Below are 26607 nucleotides of genomic sequence, written 5' to 3'. Positions count from 1 at the left end.
TCACAGCAAAATTAAGATTCTAAATAGTGAAATAATATATTAAACTGAGATATGTGTACACACACACGCACACACACTGAAGTAAAACAATGAACTTAAGGTCTTGATCCAAAGATTGTGTTTTCCATATTTATGCTTATACGCACAAGTATTCTTTAAATAATTTATTATGTTTTTCCTTTAGGTGTTCCTCCTCCCACATTAAGCACCAAGATCCAGCTATATAGCATTCTAATAGGTTCACAGCATAGTCATGAATTTTTTTCGAGCAATTACAAGAAATCGAGATTTTAAGAAATAGAACTGGAGACGTTTAAACCAGTATACAAATATGTGTGGATTTTTTGGTTATTTTTTTATGTTTCCAGCCAAGAATAGTAAATAGCGTTGCATTATGAAAGTTGTTCCCTATTCCCTTCCTTCCCCGCTATTCTCAAGCCTAGGAACAAAATTCCCAGGGACATGCCGGGTGGTCGGAGCCCTGGGGCCGAGAGAGGCAGGTGAACGCCTCGGGACCCACAGCCGGCTTCGCGGGCTAGCGCCCTGGGAGATCGCTGACGACTCAGGGCGGAAAAGAACGTGAACTTCGGAGACAAACACCGCCGAGGCACGGACCACAGCCCTGCAACCAAGCCCTGCACTTATGAAAGTACTGGTACTGACAGCAACTGGATGGGTTGTAAACCAACTGGTTCCGGGACGACCCACACTTGTCCTAAGACGCTGGAGACCCCCACTTCCAGCTTCCCCCAAGCAAGGAAGCAAGGGCTAACCAAGGCCCATCTCTGTTAGCATGTCCCCACGGAACCCGCACAGAGAAGCCTCCCGACACCGCCGACGGTCTCCCACGCTCTGCTGCCACCGAAAGCCCCGCCTGACACGCCACGCCGCGACCCCGCAAGCGGGAAGAGCCGGCAGCAGCTGAGGTGAGGGCAGAGGCAGCAGCTTCAGGCGCCGCAGTGCGCAGGCGCGCGCGCTTAGTGCGCAGGCGCCGCCTAGAAGTGACTTCTCCAAAAAGTGTCTTAGTTCTCGGTCACCTGAGCTCGGGGCGACTCGGTTGCGGTAGGCTTCGCCGATACCCGCCTTCCGCGGGTCCTGCCTGGAGACCCCGCCCTCTTCTCTGACCCGTCGCTCCGTCACACCAAAAACCCTCTAAGGGCCTGTCCTTTCCCTCTTGTCCTTTTTCAGTCGCGGGTCGGACCGGGCCAAGCCGGGCAGCCCAGGCGCGGTCCCTGACCATGGCGTCTCTCTTCAAGAAGAAAACCGTGGATGGTGAGTTCAGGCCGGGCCAAAGGGGCCCAGCTGTGCGTTTCCCTGGCGTGTTTTGGGGGCTTCCGGCCACGATTCTTTCAGCTGTCCCTGGGGGCGGGGCTGGATCAAGTGGCCCCACAGGTGACCGCCCTCGTGCGTCACTTCTCTGCTTCCCCGTCTCTGCTGACTCGCCACACCTCAGCCTCACCTGAGCAATCTGGCTTCTTCTCTAATACACATACACCACCTTTACCGCCCCCCCCCGCCCCGTTTTTCCTTTAGCGAGACCTTGAGCATTTCGAGGAGACAGGATGAGGTTGGCGCTTGAGTGTCATTAGACGGAGATTTGATGAATTTCTTGTTGGTTTCATCTGTTGGTCTGTTGCTCCTTCAGTTTGGAGCTGTACTACTTACAGGGTACAAACAGGAGAACTGTATCGAGCTGGAGGAGGGGATAACAGGCTCCAGTTACAGAATGAACCTGGGTCTGGGTCGGCTTGCCCTTAAGAATATCCCATCAGTAGAGATGTGAAACAACTGCTTCGTTACTGACTCCAGGAGAAATAAAAAAGAAACCTAAGGGAAGTACCTTGGGTTTAGTTTTCATAATGTATTTTTCCTTCCCTATGATTATCTTTTGCTACCTAAAGTAAGAGTGGTATGTATTGTCTGCATAGAAATTTACATTTTTAGATACTTGCATTGTTTCAGACATTTAGCTCAAAGTCATCTTAAGAGGAAAAAATATGTACAGAAATATACAAGTTGTTTATAAGCGATTACTGTAATGTATATATAACACTGATTAATTACTTTTGGTATTTACATTGATTGCCACCAGGAATCAAATTCATTCAAGTTATTTAAAAATTGTGTTTCCTACTACATGTTGAGTCTAGGTTGCTGTTGGTTCAACCGAAGAATCACTTCTTTGTAAGGGTCTGACCCTGCCACAAAAGGAGCAGTGGTAGCTAGACAGTGATTGGTACAAACAGGGTGCTGAGTCCAGACCTGGGGTAACTCCTTCATCTTTGTATTGACTATTCCAGTGCCAGCAACATTATTTTGGGGAGGATAACAAAGACATCACTTCTACTCTGCCACTCTACCCTTCACTTCAACACATAATGTAATGTTATTCCTAATTTAGTACACAGCATAATACATTTTTGCCTACCCTGAGTGGGAAAAAAAAAATTTTTTTTGATTTGTGGACTTTTTATTAACTAAAAAGTACCATTTACAGTACCTAGAATACCTTTCAAGTTGGTACAGGATATAGGACAATTATGTGAGATGGATTTTATTTGAGAATGCTGTCTAATCTTTTAACGTAGCACTTTTTTCACTGTTTCAGCACCAATATTGTGGTTTCCAATTATTGTATAGTACTTCAGGGAGGAAATGGTTTATTTTTTTGCTTCAGTTTTTTATAGTGAGAATTTGCTAAACAGAGGAAAAGAGTTGTACCATTGTTACTGTGATGTTACAAATTATATTTTTACAAAAATCTTAACATTAAAGTCCAAACAGCTTTAATTGCTTAATATCTGTCAAATATTTTCAAAGACATAAATATCAGTTCTGTATTTTCATCACTGTGTTTCTAGGCACAGTATACTAGGACTATTGTACTTTATAGAACAGAATAAAAAAAAGTGAGGATGTGCAGTGAGGGTATTTAACTGTATACTCATCTGCAGTTGGGTTAATTCATCCAAGAAATAATGTTTTTTGCTAAATAGATTTATTTGTAAAAAGGAAGTCTTAAGGACTTTAGGAGCTATACTACTGATTTAAAGATCTATGTGTGAAATTTCTGAATGTAAATTTGGCCACCATGTACATTTACTGTAACTAGCAAACTGCATACTTGATGTTTTTTTACATTATTATGTTAATTCAGATCACTTACATTTTAATTATAGATTTGTACTTTCATTATTCTGATAATAGAGCTTTATTGATGTTTTTACTCCTTGTTTTATTAAAAAGGTGTTTTGTTTAAAAGGTGACAGCATTCTTCTTAGCAGTAATGAGGCTATATATTATGAAATGTAATGTATTTTTATGCTTTCCTGAGGATCCCAGATCCTCGGACTCGTTGATTATTGATCATAAGATCTTTTGCTGTATGCTGCCTTTATCTGTTTCAGCAGTAATGAAATTCTGATATATAAGGGAAATATGTAACTGCACATAGATTTGGAGAACAATTGAATCTTTTTGTTTCTTTGGATTGGCTGGAAGAGTTTGCATACTATATCATTAAAGACTACTGCACTTGTAAATTAAAAAGGGAGACAACATTACAGCACTTATTACTATTCAGAGTTATGTTTAATTCATTTTTGACACAAAGATGAACAAGCCTCTGCAGTGTATACTTTGTTACAGAAATTAATGAGAATTGTACCTCAGTGCCATAGAAGAGAAAGATTTTTTTTGAATTTGAAATTACAATTGAGTATTTGGTTTTCCTTTTACTGATTTATAAGATATACATATATACATAGGGTAATGTGTTTACAGTGGTTTTTTTCCCCCTAAGTGGACTAATGGTGACCTGCTTATTGAAACTAATTATGAACCTGTAAATCAGGATGCCATGAGGATTTGTCATAAATGCACAACTAAATATGTCTTTTAAAAAGTGAAATTTTTTAAGCACTATATAATTGTTGTCCAATATCCTCAATAAAGGCAAATTTGAGGTCCTACTCTAAGCCAGCACTGTGGTAGCATTTTGTATGCAGCATCTTATTTAATTCTCACAAAACTTAGAAGGTAAGTACTATTACCACCCTCATTTCATAGGTGAGGAAATTGAGATACAAAGGACTAAGTAATTTGCCCAAGGTCACACAACTTAATGGCAAAACCAGGACCTCATCCCTTGAGTATTATCTCTGATAATATTTTCTTATTAGAGAGCCTATGGCACAGTTTAATTTTGCTGTTCTTTCTAATATATGGAATTCTCAACTTTTGGTAGGTACAATGTAATAATGGTAACCATTTATCTGCGACCTGGACTCTCTTTCCCTCGGAATCAATGGTAGAACTTTAATTTCGTATAGCAGTAGAACTGGGAAGAACCCTCTTTTTCCCGGTTCTCCCTTGACCCAGGGTTTCTTAGGAAGTATTGTCCAGTCTCTTTTTGCTCTTCATGTAAACTTATTGAAGGAGTAGTGTCATCGCCCATCCCTACCCCTTTATTTCTCAGACCACGCCCCAATTCTACAGCGGTTTGCTTTACATCTTAAGCAGAGAGATCTTGCTAAGATCATCAGTGACTCCTAGATTGTCAAAATGGCCATTTTTTAGTGATCACCTCTTGAGCCTATGTTTTGCATTTGATCCTAATAATAATTTCTTTATTGAAATTCTCTTTTGGCTTCCACGAAACTCTTTAATATTTTCCTCAAATTTCTCTAACCACTTTTTTTTCTTTCTCCTTTCAGGTTTTTCTTTTCTTTTTTCCTTCCTCTTTTCCTCCCTTCTCCTTTCCTTTCCTTCCTTCCTTCCTTTTTTTTTTTTTTTTTTTTTTAAACCCTACTCCCTAAATGTTAGTGTTCTTCTTGGTTCCATCTTGGGCTGCCACTTTTCTAACTGTACACTCTCTGCCTGCATGATCTTATCCAAAATCTTGTTACTTTATTTATTACCTAAGTGCTGATGGATCCCAAATTTGTATCTCTAGTTATATCTTTTCTGAGTTTCAGACCAGCGATTTGCTGAGTATCCCCACCTAGAGGTCCCAAAGTACCTCAGATTGAAGAGATTCCAAACAGAACTTATCACTATCTCCTTTAAGTCAGTTCCTTTCCTGAGTCTCCTCTTCCAGTGTTGGCAGGTCTTGATTTTGCCTACCTTTAATTAATTACCAAGTTTTGCTCCTTTTGCCTCTTAAATATTTGACACATGATTTTCCACTGTGTGCCTGCACTCCTGCTCTAATTCAGATCCCATTTTTCTTGCACTTTATTACATCACCTTTCTGCTTTTCTTTCTTATAGCTTCATAGCCCTTAAATTGTTCATCTACAAAGTTGCCTTGTGATTTGATCCACCTGAAACCCATATCAGACTTTTTCTTGCACTTTATTACATCACCTTTCTGCTTTTCTTTCTTGTAGCTTCATAGCCCTTAAATTGTTCATCTACAAAGTTGCCTTGTGATTTGATCCACCTGAAACCCATATCAGACTATTCTACTCCTCAGTGTAAACCCCTTTATTATATTGCTAGTACCAGCAGGATCAGTGAGAGCTCTTTAGTAGGCACATATGGCCCTCCTTGATCTGGTCCTTGTCTTTCTTTTCATGTCCCTGAACATTTTACTGTCCAGCAGTATTGTTCTTATATTCATCAGTACATACCATACCATATTCTTTCTCTGTCATATTTTTGCTTATGATGTCCTTATGCATAGAACCCTCTTTTTTCTTCCTCTGGCTAACCTGCACTATGTCAGGTGTTTTTCTTCTCTAAGAACTCTTCTCTGATGCCACCTCAAGCTGTGTTAAGTATCTCAGTCCCATATTCTCACTTTTTTAACCCCTGCTTCCTGACTTGCATTCACTGGAACTAAAGTAGATCCTTGTGCGCTTCCAGAGTTGGATTATGTTTGCAGAGTTTTTCCTACATTGCATTTATGCAAGGTAGCAGAGTCTCTTCAGTACACATGAAAGTGTATCTGCAGCAGTTTATAATTTAGAGACAAAATTTCAAAATGATAGTATTTCTTAACCAAAAGTAGTGTTTCCAGGATCCAGAGCTTATTATAGTTTATATCCATATATCATTGCCACCCACCTGCAAGTTTAGACATAATTTGAGGAACTCTACTGATAGAGGAGCAAGCTTCTTGGTTTTTACGTTACTGGGATAGTATCCATGTATGCTAGCAGTTCAGAGTTCAGAATCTCTGAAGTTTTGACTAACTTGGGATAAATCTCCTGTGAGAAGGTAGGTTGACAGATTTGTGATATCTTAAGAGAGAATAAAATCTACCAACTATATAAACTGAATCCCCTCCAGAACTTTTCTGCTTTTTTCCAAATAAGATAGAACTGTCTGGTGCTACCTATAGTAGCTAGATCTTTCCTAGGATGCTTTGTGTTCCCTTAGTGCTTGTTATTCTGAATATTTAAAAACTCAAATTTTACTTGCTGTTTGGCCCCTACATTCTTGGCACACCAAAGAAAAATAATTGAACATGGGATTCAGAAGCACAGTACTCTCTTCTGAGCATTTTTCTCAGTTAAAAGTTCTCCATACTTTTTGGTATGGAGATGGATGGATACCATCCATGGCTATTTCTGTAGGAAAATGTCTCCCCTTTGTATTTCTTCATACCTAGCATGACCCCAAAGACTGGTACTTCTTTTCATGCTGCTTTTTTCTACCTTCAAGTCCATAGGTCTGTGAAACTTTCCTTTCATAGGATCTTTCCTTCTTGTTCCCTCTCTTATCTAAAGTGAGAAAATGCTCTTTCACAATTTTCTGAACTGAAGCTGGTACCAAAACTTGGGTCTTTGAGGACCAAATGAGACCTAAAGATCTACTGACACATAGCCCATATGAAGACCTTCCTTCAGCTCTTGAAAACAATGATATTTTACTAATAATAAATTAATCTGAATGAATTTCTCAGTATTTGAGTGACTTGAGATTTTACTGGGGGTGGGGGGAGAGGTGGGAAGCATTCCTTTTATGCTACCATGGGGCTAGACTCCTATTTTCTCTTTAGTATTCTACCTCCTCCTTCCAAGAAAGTCCTGCTGAGTGTTTCAACTTCAACCTAGTTTTTAAATGGATGTTTGGCTCCCCGGACCATATGTAGAAGAAATCTGTTGACACAATCCTCCACAGTCCTTTATGTTTCCCATAGTTGTTTTTTGTTCTTATTTTTTCTTTACCATGTATCAAAACTGGTTAATTAAACTGAAGCCATTCCTCCCTGATTTTTTGATACACAGTTTCCAAACCCTGAGAAACAGATTTGCTTGCATATCAAATTCTGATTCCTTCCCCATCCATTCTCTCATTGTCATTTTCCCTCTGCCTCTCAGTAACTTTGGTTCCCAGAGCCAACATTTTCTAGAAACTGACCTTAAACATTTCTTTCTTCTCCCTTAACTTTTGAGTTTGTGCTATTTGCAGTTTTTTCCTCCTCTTCTACCCAAGAAGGTGGTACATCCCTGCATAGCCAGGACTCCTTTCCTCTTTACTGTTTGGTGAGCTCCACCACACCCCCTTCACACAGGTGGTTCTTCTATTCAGTAAGGATCAGGTTGTAGCTAATTCCCGTTATCCTGCCATCCCAGGGCTGCAGACCCACTACTTAACACTCACAGCTGCTGCAGAGATTGCAGATGAAATCTAAAGGAGAAACTCCCTGTCTTCTCAGGTCTTGATCTCCAAAGCAAGTTAATAAAAATGGTAAAGCAGAATGTGCTTTGTTTATTCTGTGCTCCTCTTTCAGTCCATGTGATCACTAGACTTAGGACAACTGATAGGCAATAAAACTGCATGGATCAAAATGATTTTTTTTCTTTAAAGAAGTATATTTAAAAGCAAAAAATATGGTATATTAGATTAAAATTTCTGTCTTGACCCTGTAGTAAACATGACCTTATAATAAAGAACAAAACCCAGTATATGGTAGAGTGGATGCTGTCTACTGACCAGTGCCTCACTGGGGCAATAACCTGAACTACCCTGTAAGCTTGAGACAGGGTATCTCCTTTTCCCCAAACGAAAGGCACTTTAAACATATTTAAAATATAACTCACAAATTAATGAATACCTGCATTTAGAGTTGATAATTACTTTTTGCTTCAATCCTTAAATGTGCAAATTATATGTAAATAAGCAGGGTCTGGAAGGACAGCCATAATTCAAGTTGGGGCCTAGCCTCAAACCCCAGTAGAAAATTCTAGTAAGCTAGGCTGGACCACACGGAGGCCCCTTTTGTATTGGTTTTATTTTTTTATTTTTTCACTTTTTTTTTTCCTGTAAGCAGATAGACCTTATTGATTCAGAACTAAGGAGAGCGGAATGACCTTTTCTGTCTGTATCTTCTTAAGTCCAAAACTTAAGCCTGATCACTCCAGTGCACACATGTATATTTCATTCAGTAAAAGTAACCTGAAAGGCTTGAGATAGGCTTTTAATGCCTACAGTGGAGCTGGCTTGGGTGGCCTTCTCTAAGCATTGTGCTGGGTTTGGATGAGAAGAGGGTAGTGATTGGGACAGCCTCCAGACCCTTTTTTTTACCTCATGGAATAGTAGCAAAGACAACATAACCATAGTCACAGCCATGAACCATTGCCATTTTCACAATGTAAAAGTTCTTTATTACCACCTATTACGAAGTGCTTCACAGCAACCCCACAAGGTAAATAAAGTGCTGGAATATAAAAATTTGGGCATATTCTTTTGCCTAGAGAAGGAAGCAGGGATGGGCAGTAGCCAAGCACTCTGTCTCCTAGATGTCAGCAATACCCAGTACATGTTTCTCTCATTGTCTTGACTCGGAATGAAAAAAAGGGGAAAGCAGAAAACTGTTAAGGGAAATACCTGGTTATTTCAGTGCTCTATCTTCCACTGTATAAAGAGATCTATCATAGTTAAGGTTCACGGTTAAATTATCAACCATCTTTCTTGGTAACCTATAGAGTTTATTATACATTTCGAAGAAATGTATTAACTCTGCCTATAAGTCACATTCTTTTACATTTCAATATATGTCTATACTCCCGTAGATCACTGCTAAGTGTACTATATTGGGGTAGTAGTTGGCATGAAGTGTGGTGGGAATACAAATAGATAAATAAATAAAATACTTATGCTCCTTGCTCTTAAAGAGCTTGTAATCTTGGGAGGAAATCAAACCTACCAAAAAATAAATACAATGGAAAATAAACTTGGCCTAAAAACATTAAAAGTGTCTCAGAACCATTCTCCTATTAGCCCCTCTGAATTATCTAGAAGACCAACTCACTAAATATGGATTTAATATAGGGATTTTTTTTTAAGAGTAATTTTTTATAGGATATGCCTATCATCTCATATGAAGAAAATGTTTTACTATCTTTTCTTACCATAATATGTTTTAAAGTGTTATGACTATATTTTAGTATGCAACATTAGCTGCTCTCAGTTTATAGCTTAGAACTGTTTAAATATTAATAGGTTTGTTAACTATAGGGCTATGGAATATGTAGTAGTTAGTTTTCTTTATTTTTCTTTCTCTAATATACAGTGGTAGTTATGGTACACAGTTACGTAAAATTAAGAAAAGGGAAATAAAATTATTTTGATTAAGGTACATGTTTTGGTAAAATTTCATGTCATAATATGTGTTTTCCCAACAAAGATGGCTATATTTATTTTCTGCTCTCTGATTCTCTGACATCAACTGCTGTGTCCAAAACGTCAATCAGTCCTAACACTACGTGGAGTTAGCACAGACGCAGGGCTCAGTCCTACAAGACTGTCCTCACCTAGGTGCCAGTCACAAGTCCCAGTTGGCCACCAGTACTTCTGACTAACCAGCTGTGAATTCTAGAGTCCCCATAACTTCTTCCACAGTTTGATAATTTGCTAGAACAACCCGTAGAATTCAGGAAAGTGCTTTACTCAGGAATAGCCAAATGGAAGCAAAGTTGTGGGGGCTGTAAGTGGCCCAGAGCTTTCATGCGCTTTTCAGGCACGCTGCCCTCCCAGCACATCAGTGTGTTCACCGTCCCCGAAGTTCTCCTAATCTCTTCTTTATTCAGGAGTTTTTATCAGTCTTCGGTTCCACTCCCTTCTCCTGAGGTCAGGGGGTTGGGGCTGAACATCCTACCCTCTATTCAAGCATTTTGTCTTTCTGGTAACCAGCGCCCTCCAGAAACAGTATCTAGGGGTCCGCCTTCTTGAGTTAAAAGATATTCCTACCACTAAGGAAATTCCAAGGGTTTTAGGAGCTCTGTGCCACGAACTAAAGACAAGGATCAAACATATACTTTTTATTATATATTATACCATTCTAATAATGAATAAGTATATATTGATAGAATTCTAGATCTTAGCAGTCAAGGCTTTCAGCAATTGTTTTGCATCTGTATCAGTTATCTGACCACAATTTAACTTGTCAATATGGTGGCTTCTTTTTCACTTCTGTACTCTTAAGGCTTTAGAAGACCCTCATCATTATCTCATTGTTACCATTGCATTTCATATTAGTTGAATTTAGGAAGTTGTCAGTACACAAAGATGTTATAGTCTAAATTTCATTTGTAATTTCATAGTTTTAAATATAGAACATATTTTTCTGTTGAAACAGTAGGGTAAGTGGTCAGTGTTTTTATACCAATTCATTGGCTTTGGCAGGATAGCATGCTAAGTTCAAAAGAAGAAAATTGGGAGTGTTGAGGATGAAAAGGCTGATGATTGCTTTTAAATCTAGGGAAATGAGAGCTTTGCTGTTAATGTCTACAGATGTCAGAGGAAAGATATTGTGCACTGTGGACTGAATTGTATGCCCATAAAATTCATGTGTTAAAGTCCTCACCTCTAATGTGACTATATTTGGAGATAGGGTACGTAAAGGGTAATTGAGGTTAAATGAGGTTATGAGGGCATAGCCCTAATCCAATAGGAGGGTGACCTTATAAGAAGAGGAAGAGGCACCAGGGATGGGCACACTAAGAGAAAAGACCGTATGAGGACACAGCAAGAAGGCAGCCATCTGCAGGCTAAGGAGAGAGGCTTCAGGAAAAATCAAACCTGCCAACACCTTGATCTTGGACTTTCAGGTTCCAGATCTGTGAGAAAATTAGTTTCTATTGTTTAAACTACGCAGTCTATGGTATTTGTTATAGCAGCCCTAGGAAACTAATAAATTGTGAAAATAGAATGCCAACCAGTGCTCCATGGAACATTAGCATCTAAAAAATATTAATAGAGATTTCTTAAAAGGGACCCTTGGCTTAATAAATTTGGGAAATAAAGGATGCTTGGGTGGCTTGGTCAGTTAAGTATCTGACTCTTGATTTTGGCTCAGGTCATGATTCCAGTGTTCTAGGGTCGAGCCCCCCCCCCCTTCTCTCATATATATGATATGGTTTCCTATTTCTATATTTAAGGAACCTATAGAATACATTCCTAGAAAATACAAGCCTAGGAAAATCCTAGGCAATTCCTGAGTAAAGCACTTTCCTGAATTCTACGGGTGGTTCTAGCAAATAGACATGAGCTGTCCACCAATATAACTTCATTGAGAAACACAGTATGCAAGAGAGGGGAAATAGATGTCTTGTAAAGAGAATCTCTGGCATCTTAACTTTTATTCAGAAAGTCATTGTAGTTGATTAGTTATATTTTATATAGTAACTTGAAATGTTTTTCATTCTGTTTTAAATCTTGTATATTTTTACTGATAAGGTGATTGATAAGGATTATGTCTCTGATACCTTTATTTCTTATTTGTCTGAAAGGCTTCATAGCATAATATGGTAGTTAAAATCAGAGGCCCTGGAATCAGACTGCCTATATATGAATCCTAACACTCTTTCTTCCTTGGGCAGATTACCTCACTGAATGTCAAATTCCCTGAAATGAGATAATAGTACTTAGGTTTGTGGTTGTTGTAAACTTCTTAGTATGCTGTCTGTTCCTCAATATAATTAGTTATCTTTATTCTGAGTAAAGTTATATGTTACACACAGGAATGTGTAGAACATAAGTTGTGATGTTCCATCAGTACAAGGATAATGGGTGTTGGCTCTGTTGTTTTATTTGAGGTGAAATTCGCATAACATTAACCATTTTAAAGTGAACAACAGTTCAGTGGCATTTAGTACTGTCACAATGGTGTATAACCACCACCTCTAGTTCCAAAACATTATCATCATCTCACAATAAAATCCTGTACAAGTGAAACAGCGACTCAGCATTCTCCTCTCTCACCAACCCCTGGCAACTACCAGTCTGCTTTCTATCTTTATGGATTTATCTATTCTGATATTTCATATGAACATAATCATAAAATGTGACCATTAATATCTGGCTTCTTTCACTTAGTATAATATGTTTGAGGTTTATTCATGTTGTAGTATGTATTAGTACTTCATTTCTTTTTATACTCCAGTTATCTTATACCTAGAAGTAGGATTGCTGTGTCATATGGTAATTTTATGTTTATCTTTTTGAGGAACCACCAAATTGTTATCCACAGCTTCTGAAACAATTTACATTCCTGTCAGCAGTACAAAGGGTACCAGTCTTCACATCCTTATTAATACTTGTTATTTTCCATTTTTGTTTTTGATTATAGCCATTCTGGTGGGTGTGAAGTATCTCTCATTTTCCTTATGACTAATGATGTTGAGCCTCTTCTTTTTGTGTTTATTGGCCATTTCTGTATCTTCTTTGGATAAGTGTTCAGGTCCTTCAACCATTTTTAATTAGATTGTCTTGTTTTTGAGTTTTAAGAGCTTTTTGTATATTCTACATACTAGACTCTTAACATATATATAGTTTGTATATATTTTCTCCCTTTTTGTGGAATATCTTTCCACTTGATAATGTCCTTTGGCGCATAGCCTTTAAGTTTCACGAAGTCCAGTTTGTCTACTTTTTCTTTTGTTGCTCGTGCTTTTAGAGTCGTATCTAAGAATCTGTTGCCAAATCCCAGATCATGCGAATTTACTCCTATGTATTCTTCTAAGAATTGTATGATTTCAGTTTGCATATTTGGGTCATTAATCTTTTTTTAGTCAATTTAAAAAAAAAGATTTTATGTGTTTGTTTAGAGCGCATGGGCATGCAAGCGGCGGGAGGGGCAGAAGGAGAGGGCGAGAATCTCAAGCTGACACCTACTCTGAACATGGAGCCTGATGCGGGCTCGATCTCATGACCCCGAGATCATGACCTGAGCCGAAATTAAGAGTTGGACCCTAACCAACTGGGCCACCCAGGCACCCCTAGTTAATTTTTATATACACTGTGATGCAGGGGTCCAATTTCATTTTTTTTCCTGTGGGCGCTAAATCCCAAGTGCCATTTGATGAAGAATCTATTCTTTCTGTTGTTGTTACTGTTATTTTTAAATCTACCTCTTGACTAGAAAGGTACTCTAATGAAGTGATTAAGATTACTGATTCAGGAGACAGAACACTTGGATCCAAATCTGGCAGTACTGCTTACTACCTTGTGACCTTGGGCAAGTTATTTAAACTTCCTAACACTCAGTTTTCTTTAAATATAAAATAATAGAAAAATCAACTCCATAGCATTATTATGAATATTGTGTAATATATGTACAGCACTTAGCAAGATTCCTGATAATGAGAGACCAGTTTTGGCAAGAATTACCATCAATATCTGTGATTTTTGAAGAAATTACTATTTAGTAACAACTAACCCAAATTATGGTCCATAAGGCCTAGACTAATACTTTAATTCTTCAAAAGATGGGACTAATGAATCCAAATGAATTCAGTTAGAAAAACATTAAGATTGATTGGAAATTTAATAGTATATCAGGGCAATTATGTATGTTATTTACACCTTAACTATCCTTATTATATGAATAAGAAACCTGAAGTTTAGAATATTAACTAATTTTGCCAAGATATCATTAAATAATGATCCAGTAGCAGAGGGAGGATTCAAATCCAGGTCTGCCTCATTGGAAGGTCTGCTGCTTCACTCTGTTATAATGACTTAGTGTAGAAAAAAGGATTTAATAAACACATGATCTGTCTTCCTTCCTGGAATTTCATATAATACTGGAGTAAGAAGAGATGAAAAGTGTGTGTGTGTGTGTGTGTGAGAGAGAGAGAGAGAGAGACATATATATGTGCCACATAAAACATTGCATACTATCAGTTCTCTAAGGGAATATTTTATGGTGATTTATATATACTTTTGGTTAAACCTCCACCTATAGCCTATCTGCACTTTTGTAATTCTTTAATTAATATTTATAATCCAAGTATTAATATTTGACTAATTTTTTAGTATATTGAATGAAAAAATTTTAACATCTAGTAAATCAAGTTTTCTTTTTTTTTTTATTAAGGTCTCCAAGTCTAATATTTCAAATGGTATTGAAAAAAATTTTGGAATTCATACATTTAGGTTTCTTTTGTGGTTCTCTTAGATGTAATAAAGGAACAGAATCGAGAATTACGAGGTACACAGAGAGCTATAATCAGAGACCGAGCCGCTTTAGAGAAACAAGAAAAACAGCTGGTAAGTAGAACATTAAATTTCAGTTTAACTTTTCAAACAAATTTGGAAATTAGTGTTGGAATAATTAGCCAGCTAAGAAAAAAACACATGGCAGGTGGTAAGTGATTTACTAAGAAATGGCATTTAATGTCTTCCTGCATTTTCTGCTTACCTTTGTTTATTGTGTCATTCTGCTGACTTTTATCAGGATTCTGTGTATTCTGCTGATTATAAAATCAGATTATTCTTCAGTTTGTAGAAGTCATGAATGCCTAAGAGGAAATATTACTCAAAACACAGCTACTTCATTCTCAGTTAACAGCAAAAATAAAATAGTCCTGAATAATAATAAAGGGTTACAAGAAATAATTATGTTAACTCATTGGTATCTTTTAGTGATCATTGTATCTGTGATAATGTACTTTTTAAAAAATAGATTATCTTTCCCATCTTTAAATATTTTTGTTATGTTTTTAAATGTATGTTGCTTAAAATCTTTTAAACGAACAGCATGATTGAGGTATTACTAACATGCAATAAACTACATATTTAAAGCATACAATTTGATATATTTTGGCATATGGATAAATGCATGAAATCTTACTTCCATCAAGGTAATGGACATATCCATCATCCTGAAAAGTTTCCTATTCCCTGTGTAATGTCTTTCACCTGTCGTTCCCTGACTCCCTCCTCCCCAGCACACACTGATCTGTCACTGTAGATTATTTTACATTTTCAAGACTTTATATAAATCATATAATATGAACTTTTTTTTAAAATATGGCTTCCTTCACTCATCATAATTATTTTGAGATTAATCAGTGTTTTTTTAATTTACTTCATTGTATGGATGTTTCACAGTTTATTTATCTGTTCACCAGCTAGTGGATATTTAGGTTATTTCCAGGTTTGGGCTATTTTGAATAAAGTTGCTATAAAGATGCAATTGAAGTCTTTGTGTGAACATGTTTTGTTTCTCTTGAGTATATTCCTAGGAGTGGGATTGTTGGATCATAGGGTAAATGTATGTTTAACTGTGTAAGAAACTGCTGGACAGTTTTGCAAATTGGCTATAATGTTTTCTGTTCCACCAGCTGTATATGAAAGTAAAGTTGTTCTACATCCTGTCCAATAGTTGGAGTTGACAGTCTTTTTACTTTTTGTCATTCTGGTGGTGTATAGTGGATTGTCATTTTAAATTATATTTTGCTAATTGCCAATGATGTTCAGCATCTTTTCATGTGCCTGTTTGCCATTTACATGTCTTTTTGCCCATTTTTATCAATGTTTTCTTTTATTTATTTCTATGTTTTTTATATATTTCAAATACAAGTATATTATTAAATATATGTTTTGCAAATATTTTCTCCAGTTATTGGTCTTGTCTTTTATTTTCCTAATAGTGTCCTTTGTGGAACAGAAAGTTTTTTATTTTAATCAAGTGCAAAAAAGAATCTTAGTTTTAGTTCTTACATTTAGGACTCTGAACCATATTGAATTAAATTTTATTGTTATCAGGTGAGGGTAGAGGTTCACTTTTGCATCTGTTGAGATGATGATCATGTAGTTTTTCTTCTTTAGTCTGTTAATGTAGTGAATTACATTTAATGATTTACTAAAGTTGAATCAAGCTTTTGCTCCTGGGATAAGCTCCATTGGTAATGATGTGGCTTTTTTGAAATATTTTTTTCAGTATGCTGAAATTCTGTTAAGAATATTTGCATCCGTGTTTGTGAAAGATAGTGATTTGTAGTTATCTTTTTGTCCATTGTCTATATGGTTTTGACATCCGAGTGATGCTGACTTTAAAGAATGATTTGGTTTCTCTTACTCTTCCTTCACTGGAAGAGTTTGTGTATTTCTTCCTTAAATGTTTGATAGGATTCATCAGTAAAGCCATTGAGAGGGAACTTTTCTTTGTGGATAGGTTTTTAAAGTACAAGTTCAATTATTAGAAAAAAAAAAAACAGATACAGAATGGATCAGGATATGTCTTTTTAAATGAGCCTTGGTAGTTAACATCTGTCAAGTGATTTGTCCGTGTCTACTAAATTTTCAAATGTAATGACAGCAATAACCAAACTGTGGAAAGAGCCGAGATGCCCTTCAACAGATGAATGGATAAAGAAGATGTGGTCCATATATACAATGGAATATTACTCAGCCATCAGAAAGGATGAATACCCAACTTTTCCATCAACATGGATGGAACTGGAGGAGATCATGCTAAGTGAAATAAGTCAAGCAGAGAAAGACAATTATCATATGGTTTCACTTATTTGTGGAACATAAGGAATAGCAGGAGGACATTAGGAGAAGGAAGGGAAAAATGAAGGGGGGGAATCGGAGGGAGAGATGAACCATGAGAGACTGTGGACTTCGAGAAACAAACTGAGGGTTCGGGGGGTGGGGAATGGGTTAGCCCGGTGATGGGTATTAAGGAGGGCACGTACTGCATGGAGCACTGGGTGTTATACGAAAACAATGGATCGTGGATCACTACATCAAAAACTAATGATGTAATGTATGGTAACTAACATAACATAATAAAATAAAAAAAAAGGAAAAGAACACTTATAAAAAAATGTAATGACCTATTATTCATAATATTCCCATATTATCCTTTAACATCTTTAGAATATGAAGTGATCCCTCCTTTGCATTCCTAATCTTTGTAATTTGTGTGTTCTCTTTGTGTCTTTTTTTTTTTTTTTTCCCCTTCATCTATCTGGCTAATGGCCTGTCAATTTGATCCACCTCTTATGAAAAAAGGCTTTGGATTTCATTAATTTTCAATATTTTTTCTTTCCTACTGTATAGATTTCTTTTATTGTTTATATTATTTTTTCCTTCTATTTACTGTTTTACTTACTCTTTTTTCTACTTTCTCAATTTTGAAGCTTGTGAAATATTTATTTTTTTCTAATATAAGTTTTAATGCTATAAATTTCCCTCTAAGTACTGTTTTAACTGTAGCCCACACATTTTGATATGTTGCATTTTCATTTTATTAAGTTCAAAATATTACTTCTTCTGAAATTTTTCCAACCCATGACTTATTTAGAACCATGTTTAATTTCTGCGTTTTTATGATATACCTTCCTTTTCCTTACTGATTTCTAGTTTAATTTCATTGCTATTAGAGAACATACTTTGTGTGATTTCAGTCCTCTTCAATTTATTGAGTCTTGTTTTCTGAGCAAAATATGATATATTTGAAAATACGATTTTCTTTTTTAGTGTATATCTATAAAAAACAAGCATTCTGTTGGTGATGGCATTTTTATAAATGTTAGGTCAAGTTGATAGTATTTTTTATAAATCTGTATCATTGCAGATTGTCTACTTCTAACAGTTATAGCAGTGTACTCAAGAGAGGAGTGGTTGATATCCCTCCTGCTGATTGTGTATTTGTTTCTCCTTTCAGTTCTGTCAGTTGTGCTTCACGTATTTTGAAGCACTGTTCTTAGGTGCATGCACGTATAGGATTGTTCTAACATCTTTATATATTGATTCCTTTGTCATTATGAAATGCCCCTTTTTATTTCTGGTAGTATTACTTGTTCTCAAGTTTTTTTGTTTGTTTGTTTATTTTATCTGATGTTAATGTACACACTCCAGATTTTCAGATTTTAGTAAGTAATTATATGGAATACGTTTTCTATCATTTTACTTGCTTTGTTTTTGTAATTAAAGTTGGTTTCTTGACATAGCATATAGTAGTGTTTATGTCTTTTACTGAGGTGTTAGGTGAATCTTCTCACTTAATGTAATTGTCTGTATTATTCGCTTTAAATCTACCAATGTGTTCTTTTTGCTCTGTCCCACCAACTCTTTGTCTTTTTTTTTTTTTTTTTTCCTTTTTCTTACTTTTAGGTTGAGCTTTTTCATTTTCTTTTGGGCTCTTTGTAAATACTGTTTTATAGACTTGCTTTGTATTTGTGGATGAAGGTATGAATTCTGTCTTTCCCGTGTAAACCTGTGGAATAAATTGCTCTCTCAAATTAACTCTTCTTTTCTGTGACTATATGACTGTGTCTTCCTCTCTTTATGATCAGGGAGAAAAGGGTATATGATGTGTGTTTGATTTTTTTTTTTTCCTGAAGTAAATCATTAGGGACTACCTCTCAGTGATTTTACTCCCCTCTTTTTATTTCCTTTCTTAGGAATTAGAAATTAAGAAAATGGCTAAGATTGGGAATAAAGAAGCTTGCAGAGTTTTAGCCAAACAGCTTGTACATCTACGGAAACAGAAAACAAGAACTTTTGCTGTAAGTTCAAAAGTCACTTCTATGTCGACACAAACAAAAGTGATGAATTCCCAGATGAAGATGGCAGGAGCAATGTCTACTACAGCAAAAGTAAGTGGGAACCTTTATATCCATACATTTATTGTTTTATCTAAGACATATAAGTGTCAGTATTCAAATCAGATTTAAAAGTATCTCCTGATGTATATTTGGTACAGAATCTGTGTAATAATTATATATTAATGTATAATAGTACTAGATTATCCAGAAACTACTTCTAGGTTTTTTAATTGAAGTATAGTTACCTTACAATATTATAACAGTTTTGGATGTACATAGATTCTTTATTGATTTACTATAAAATTTCTTGTTTCAGACATTTTGATTTTTTTCCAAGGTCATGTGTAGCTTCTAAATTTTTTAAATTGACTTAAAAGTGTTGTTTGCTTATTTCCTTTAAATTGTCAGAAGATTTTTGGTCTTATTTCATTAAGCTATAAATACTTCTGAGTAATAATTTGCTCTGATTCATTTTCATGTATGTGTCCGAAGGACACATGATTTCTGTCAGAAGGATTTATCAGTTAATTTTACCAGGAACTTACGTTTAACTTACGGTCTTTATATAAAAAAATATTTTTACTATAGAGTTTATAGGACTGTGAGCTTTTTTTTTTTTTAAAGATTTTATTTATTTATTTGAGAGAGAGAGAAAGCACATGGGGGGGGTCAGAGGGAGAAGCACACTCCCCGCCGAGCAGGGAGCCCGATGCGGGACTCGATCCAGGGACTCCAGGATCATGACCTGAGCCGAAGGCAGTCGCTTAACCAACTGAGCCACCCAGGTGCCCATGGACTGTGAGCTTTTTTTAGAGAGAGTGAGCTTGGGGGTGGTGTGGTGGGGAGAGGGAGAGAGATAATCTTAAGCAGGCTCCACACTTAGCATGGAGCCCAAAGTGGGGCTCGACCTCATGACCCTGAGATCATGACCTGAGTTGAAATCAAGGTCACCCAGGCGCCCCTGAGCTTTTTGATTTTTTAATAAATAATGAGTCCCTTGATGTATGTGAAGTACTATAAGGAGTAAGAAGACATCTCAGACAAAGGACCTGCTCTCACAGATTTTATAATTCAATTGGGGATGGGGTGGGGGTAGAGAGCAGGGAGGTTAAGGTATATCTGACAGGGAAACTACCGACTACATACATCAGTTTGTGCTAAGTTTCAGTGAACTGCACAGATCTTTGAATGATCTGAAAGATTTTGCAGAAAACCTAGGTCTTAAAAATACCATTAGATGTTAAATATAAGGAAGGAGGAATATGAATATGAAGACCAAAATAAAAGAAAGCCACAGAGGAAAGTAGGAGGTTCATATTTAAAAATGGTATATACAGTTGATTCTCATTATTTGAAGTAGTTAATGTTCTGTTAAGTTGGGAACACTCAGTGAATATCGAACCATTTCTCCTATGGGAAATACAGGGTTAGGTTCCTGTGAGCTTTGGTCACAACGTTTTTGTCAACCAGCTTATACCTAATGTTTTATGTGTTTCTGTTGAAAGACACCATAGTTAATAAATGTTGATTCATTAACATTGAAGTCATGCCCAATCAAATCTACCATGTATTTTCTCCATGAGCACATAGTTTTGTGCACTTAGTACTTTGGTTGGGGCCATTTAAATAATGGCAAAATCACCAACAAAATGTACAAAAATGTGGCACTAAGTAGACCACAAATAAGGACACTTGTTTATGGTATGAGAGTTGAGACAAGAAGGCAGAGTGTCACCTTGTTTGACCTCAGCTGGAAACAAGCGTGTTGAGCAACTCATATTTTTTTGCTGTTCTCTTGTGTCCACAGAGGAACACAAAAGCTCCATGAGTATTGGTTTGAGGTTACAAATACATTTTAGTGAGTAGGCAGATTCACAAATATGGAATCCAGAAATAATGAGGAGCAACTATAATTGTGTTTTAGATTACAGAGCACATGAAAATAGAATTTATCCATCTTAGCTGCAGTAAGTGAAGTGACACAATATGTTCTTTAAAAAAATAGAGGAAGTTTAAAAAAATTGAGGAAGTTTCAATATTAGTTTTGTTCTGTCAGGTAACTTATTCTTGATGGATCTTTGTCCTTTTACAGTGAAAAATAACACTGTTAAGGGCAAAAACTTTTGTTTTTCTTTTTTCTTTCATAAACGGACAGAACTAAACATCTAATTTAGGAAAAGATCATATGTGATGATCACACACTTGAGATAGGTAACCTTTCAATAATGTTAAGGGGAAAACCACTTATTTTGCACTTTTTTTTTTTTTTGCAGATGGTAGGCTAGGAAAAAGTACCGAATATGGTCCTGCCATATGGAGATATTTGAACTGGAATTTTTACTTAATCTTTTTAGAAATGTATTAATTCAGCAAATATTTGTTTAGACCCTATAGGTAAGAAGTATAACAAATGATGGGGATGAAGTGGAAAGCAAAACCAGGCAGGGGTTTAAACTGTATAGTCTATTTCAGATTTTATTTATTAATTTGAGAGAGAGAGTGGGAAGAAGAGCAGAGGGGCGAGGACAAAGAGACCCCATGCTGAGCCTGGAGTCCAACTCAGGGCTCAATCCCTGGACCCTGATGAGACCATGACCTGACTTGAAAGCAAGAGTTGGACGCTTAACCAACTGAACCACCCAGGTGTCCCCATACATTCTATAAAAACAGCCCATTTGAGAGAGAGTTTAGTGCGGTGATTAGGAACATATATTCTGGACCAGATTACTTGAGTTTAAATCTCACTTCTGTTCATTAGCTTTGTGACTTTCAGCAAGTTATTTTGCCCTTCTGTGCCTTCATTCTCCATTTTTAATACAGGGAAAATGGTGGCACCTAGCATGTAAGATTTGTCAGGTTTAAATAAATGTCTTTTAACTCTAACTGTTATTATATGTAAAGTGCTTAGAACAGTGTCTGGCACATAGTTAAGACTATATAAGAGGCTTTTACTGCTTTATTATTATTATCACCATTGTTATAGTATTAGTTGCTACAATACTGTAAGTTACAAGTGAAGTAATATAATTTACATCAATAAATAGGGAATTTCATCTGTAGTGAGTAGGATTTAACAATATTTATTCTAATCAGGGGTGTCAGGGATGACTTCCCTAGGAAAGTGTTGAAATCTGAAGTGTTGATACTGAAAACAAATGGAGAGGAGCATTCCAGGTGTGAGACAGCATATCCAAAGGTTCTGTGGCAAGAGAAAGTATGGCACATTTAAGGAAGTGAAAGATCAGTGTGGCTGGAGGGCAATGGTGCACCATAAGACTAGCTTGTTAGGCAGAGTTCAGTAGTGTTTGGTCTCATAATGAATTATGGATTTTGGCTTTTAATACTAAGAACAATGGAAAGCCACTTCAGAGGTATGTATGGGCTGGAGGGGGATGGGGGAAATTCAGTGTTATAGTTAAAGGTTACTTTGGCTGTAGCGTTGTGTACAGATTGTGAAAAGACTGCTTGGTATCTTTGAAACTGATGTGTTTTATATTGTATAGTGTCTGAACTACTGTATATAATACATAAATTTTATATATAATATAAAATATTTTGGCCGTGCTAGATAGCATTAATCTCTTTTAATGAAATAACTTGTGAATATAAAATGTAAGAGTTCTTTTCACATATTTTTACAAAACTCAGTGTTCTGTTCATTTCTTTAAACCGTGGTTTAATATATGTGAATGGATTAAGTGTGTATGCTGTGTATCTTCCTTTTTAATTTAGACATCAAAAGCTTAATGAAAAATTTTATAAAATTTAAATTGTAATTCTTTTCAATTTAGACATTACCTGCTTGCCACACAGTAGGCAAATGTAGTTTTCCCATTTGAATAGAAATGGATTTTTTGCTGACAAAGTTTTTTATATATATATATATATATATATTTTTTTTTTTTGCCTACTGTTCATATGAGTTTTTTCACCCTGGTCTTTATTATATAAATGTTAAGCAGATGGTTTCCAAGTGAGTATTTCATTTTTTTCTAGACTACTTAACAGTCTTATGTTAGATTATGACAGTATGTATATCTTTAGAAAGTCTGTATCTAATTTGATATGTTCTCTTTGGACTTATTTCATAGTAAAAATGTCACATTAATGTAGCCAACATGAATCTTTTCATATATTTAAAGACAATGCAAGCAGTTAACAAGAAGATGGATCCACAAAAGACATTACAAACAATGCAGAATTTCCAGAAGGAAAACATGAAAATGGAAATGACTGAAGAAATGAGTAAGTTTAATAACTTGTAATGAAATTTACATTTTTTTATCTTTGAATCAGCCAAGTTTATTTACTAGCAACCTCATATTCTAATCCATAAAAGCACAAATGTTGAAAAAAGCAATGGTACAGCACCCTTCTGAATAGATGTCTGTATTATAACTCTAGTGTATTGTTAAATTGGCAAAGTATAAGGCTCAAATCCTATCAAACTTCACTGGAAGGAAAAATATAAAATATGCTATGCCATATTTTTATGTCATATTGGCTCCAGTGGTCTTACCTCATTGATGAGGGGCCCAAAACCAACTTTTGAATAAAAGAACTCTTCCTAGTATGAATTTGGTAGCTTCAGAGTTGTGTTGATTCTTTTCATACTAGAGAAGATCTCTCTTTTTATTAGAGGTAGAGATAATGGGGAGCTCTTTTGTTCTTATTTTTTCCTTCTTCCCTAAGTTATTTAAAATTTAGTTTTCTTCTTTTTGACTATAAACTAATTGCATTTTGTAGAGGAAATACAGAGAACACAAAGAAACAAAATTTATTTAAAAAATCTGTTATCACATCACCCAGATATAGTTACTGATAATGTTATATGCTTTCCTATATTTTCCCATATCTTATAGTAGTTAAATCATATTACATGTGCAATTTTGAACCTTATCCTGCTTTTAGAAAACATAATAGTGTGATATACACATGTACTCATGACCTTAAATCTTCTCTGAAGTCTTTTTTTTAATAGCGTTAATATTGCATAACATCAATATTCAATAACATCAATCTTAATTTATTGAACCATTCTTACATTGGTCAGTAAGATTGTTTTAAAATTTGTTGTGTATTTGCTAATCCTTTGATAAATGTTTCTATACTATTTTTGACTAAATTTTTAAAATCTCCTTAGAGTATTAACTTTTATAAGGCTTTTGGTTCATACCAAATTCCTCCCAGAAAGACTATTCCAATCTTTATTTGGTTGCTAATAAATAAGTGACACTTTACAGCATCCTGGTCAACATTACTTAACCTGGTATGTAAAAACTGACATCATTATTTCGCAAAGGTATTTTCTAATTGTTTTACAACTATGTAGAGATATGCCAGTTTAGTTCTGCTTAGCTGCCAGCATTTTAATTTAATGGCATTTAGTGTATAAGGTAGTATCTAATTAAATTATCAGGAATACGAAACTCACCAGTTCAAGTATTCAATTTCAGAATATCTATTTTCTATTTTCCTTTTAGGAGTTAATGAAATTATATGTGTATCTTTGATAGTTGAAAAATTCTTTAGCTTTGTGAATCTTTACTTTGAAAAATATGACTTTTTTAAAACATCATTAGTGAATTTTTAATGACTGTGAGAATTGTCATTTATATAATGATCACAGTATCTAACATGTTTATGTGATTTCCAGTGATGGCACAGGTGTGAGCAGATCTTAGAGGAATTAACTTTTCCATTAAGCTATAATGAAGAGAATCAATAGGCTCATCCAACTCATATCTATCATAGTTCTCATTTGTATTTTACTACTTTGCAAATGGGTCTGAAAGAATAGTAATTGTTGGTGATTACTCATTTCTTCTATGACCTAGTAAAGTACATTAACATTAGTATTTTCATCCAAAGGTAAATTCAAGGTTTAAATGAATATAATCTTTTTCCAATTGAAATTTATATTGTGCAGTGCTGCTCCAGAACGAACAAGTTTGATTTTGGAAACAGGATCTTTGAGAAATCTGTATTTTATACACACACACACACACACACACACACACACACACACACACACACACACATACACACATTTTATATACACACATATGTATGTAAATATATATATAAATTATATATATATACATATATATAAAATATGGTTAATTTTGTTACACTTTTTCTGAAAGCATCCTTCTTTGTTAATCCCGATTACACCTCTCTATTCTTTCTCATCTATTTCAAATTGTCAAATCATGCTCATACCAACCAGAGATCTTAACCAGTATCAAGCTTTATTAATTACATCAAGGACACAAGCAATTAAGATGTACATGTGAAACAGGGAGAGGGCTGGGATGTCCCAAATGATTCCACAGGTCTTTTTTCCCATATCAGACATAAGCTCTTTGACCCAGAATAATAGATACACCTTTTCCATTCATGCACCTTAAATAATAACACAACAGAAGAACTTACTCTACCTTGAGTGTATTCCTTTTGTCTTCCACCAAGTCTTTGCTCATTCTATTCCCTCTATTTCTGTTTGGTCAAATCCTATGCATCCTTTAAGGACCACCTCACATGTACTTCCTCCCAGTTGGATGTAATCTCTTCCCTTTATTATCTTTCTTATTTACTACAATCTGATTGTTAATCTCTTTTCTACTTAAATGTAAACTACCTGAGGTCTTCATTTTTCTCTGTCCATTAATTGTACTTGTACTACATGCTAGGCACTTTGTTTCAGAAATAAACAATACATAATCGTAATGTGATACCTTCTATACAGAAACTTTTCCATAAATACTTTGGGAAGGGACGGGAAGGAAGAGAGGGATATAGCAGTAATAATCTTTGCAAGGTTAAATTGGGTGTCATTCTGTAGACAAGTTTAATAAAACACTGAACCTTAGACTTTAAGTTGAAAATATAATTATAGATATAAAAAGAGTAAATTGTCTAATATTTACAGGATATTTGATTCTTACATATTATTCCATGGTCAGATTTAACAGCTACTAACTAGCTCAGTGAATACAGTTTGTAGAATCATATTTCAAAACTTTAAGCCTTTAGCTGTGAATTTCTTTTGTTGTTGTTTATTAAAGACACATTTTTAAAAATCATAGTAGACTTGTTATGTAATTATTATTTATATTATCTGTGTTGCAATGAAAAGTACTCCACATTTAGTAACCCAAAAATGTATAAATGAACTTCACTAACATTTGAAAATGACTTTTGTAGTTTGTTGGTTCAACTAAGTTTGCCCTTGAGTAATATTACAAATATGTACACATAGTTGGTTCACCTTCTAAAAATGTAAATCTAACTTGAAATCTGTTTGATAGTAACTGTAATTTTGTTTCTCCCCTTCCCCCCAAGTCAATGACACACTTGATGATATCTTTGATGGCTCTGATGATGAAGAAGAAAGCCAAGATATTGTGAATCAAGTTCTTGATGAAATCGGAATTGAAATCTCTGGAAAGGTATGAATGTCTTCTATCCTCTGTTGGAATCGTTTCTACCGCTTTTGTCACTATAAGTTAGCCTTTGCCCTTAGAGACATCTTTTTATATTTGAATGGTAAACGTCTTTGCAGCATATCCTTTGTGTCCTTGCCCAAATGTTTGATAATGCATTTTTTTTCCTTTTCTTTTTATATAGATGGCCAAAGCTCCATCAGCTGCCCGAAGCTTACCATCTGCCTCTACTTCAAAGGCTACAATCTCCGATGAAGAGATTGAACGGCAACTCAAGGCTTTAGGAGTAGATTAGTCAGAAAAACCATAATATTTTGCTTACTTATAATTATTTAGTATAAACCAGGCACAGTGCAGATTCCTTTTACA

General features: G+C 35.5%; 1 protein-coding gene across 1 annotated transcript; it reads left to right on the top strand.

Moving 5' to 3' along the window:
• Positions 1 to 990: 990 nt before the first annotated feature.
• On the top strand, positions 991 to 26607 carry CHMP2B (charged multivesicular body protein 2B). Its single transcript, XM_027586441.1, has 7 exons — positions 991 to 1062; positions 1189 to 1272; positions 14410 to 14501; positions 18650 to 18844; positions 22936 to 23038; positions 26138 to 26244; positions 26423 to 26607. The coding sequence occupies exons 2-7, from the start codon at positions 1239 to 1241 to the stop codon at positions 26531 to 26533; spliced, it is 642 nt and encodes a 213-aa protein (XP_027442242.1). The 5' UTR covers positions 991 to 1062; positions 1189 to 1238; the 3' UTR covers positions 26534 to 26607.

The sequence above is a fragment of the Zalophus californianus genome, chromosome 1 (assembly GCF_009762305.2).
Source record: "Zalophus californianus isolate mZalCal1 chromosome 1, mZalCal1.pri.v2, whole genome shotgun sequence".
NCBI classification, from domain to species: Eukaryota; Metazoa; Chordata; class Mammalia; order Carnivora; family Otariidae; genus Zalophus; species Zalophus californianus.
Note: the sequence above shows the minus strand (reverse complement) of the source record. Positions and strands in the feature narration are given on the sequence as shown.

What these genes read in the sequence shown, in the direction of transcription:
- CHMP2B (XM_027586441.1), top strand. Translation starts at nt 1,239, where the DNA reads ATGGCGTCTCTCTTCAAGAAGAAAACCGTGGATG. An exon ending in AGAAACAAGAAAAACAGCTG is followed by an intron (nt 14,502 to 18,649) that starts GTAAGTAGAACA and finishes TTCCTTTCTTAG; the next exon opens with GAATTAGAAATTAAGAAAAT. An exon ending in CAATGTCTACTACAGCAAAA is followed by an intron (nt 18,845 to 22,935) that starts GTAAGTGGGAAC and finishes ATATATTTAAAG; the next exon opens with ACAATGCAAGCAGTTAACAA.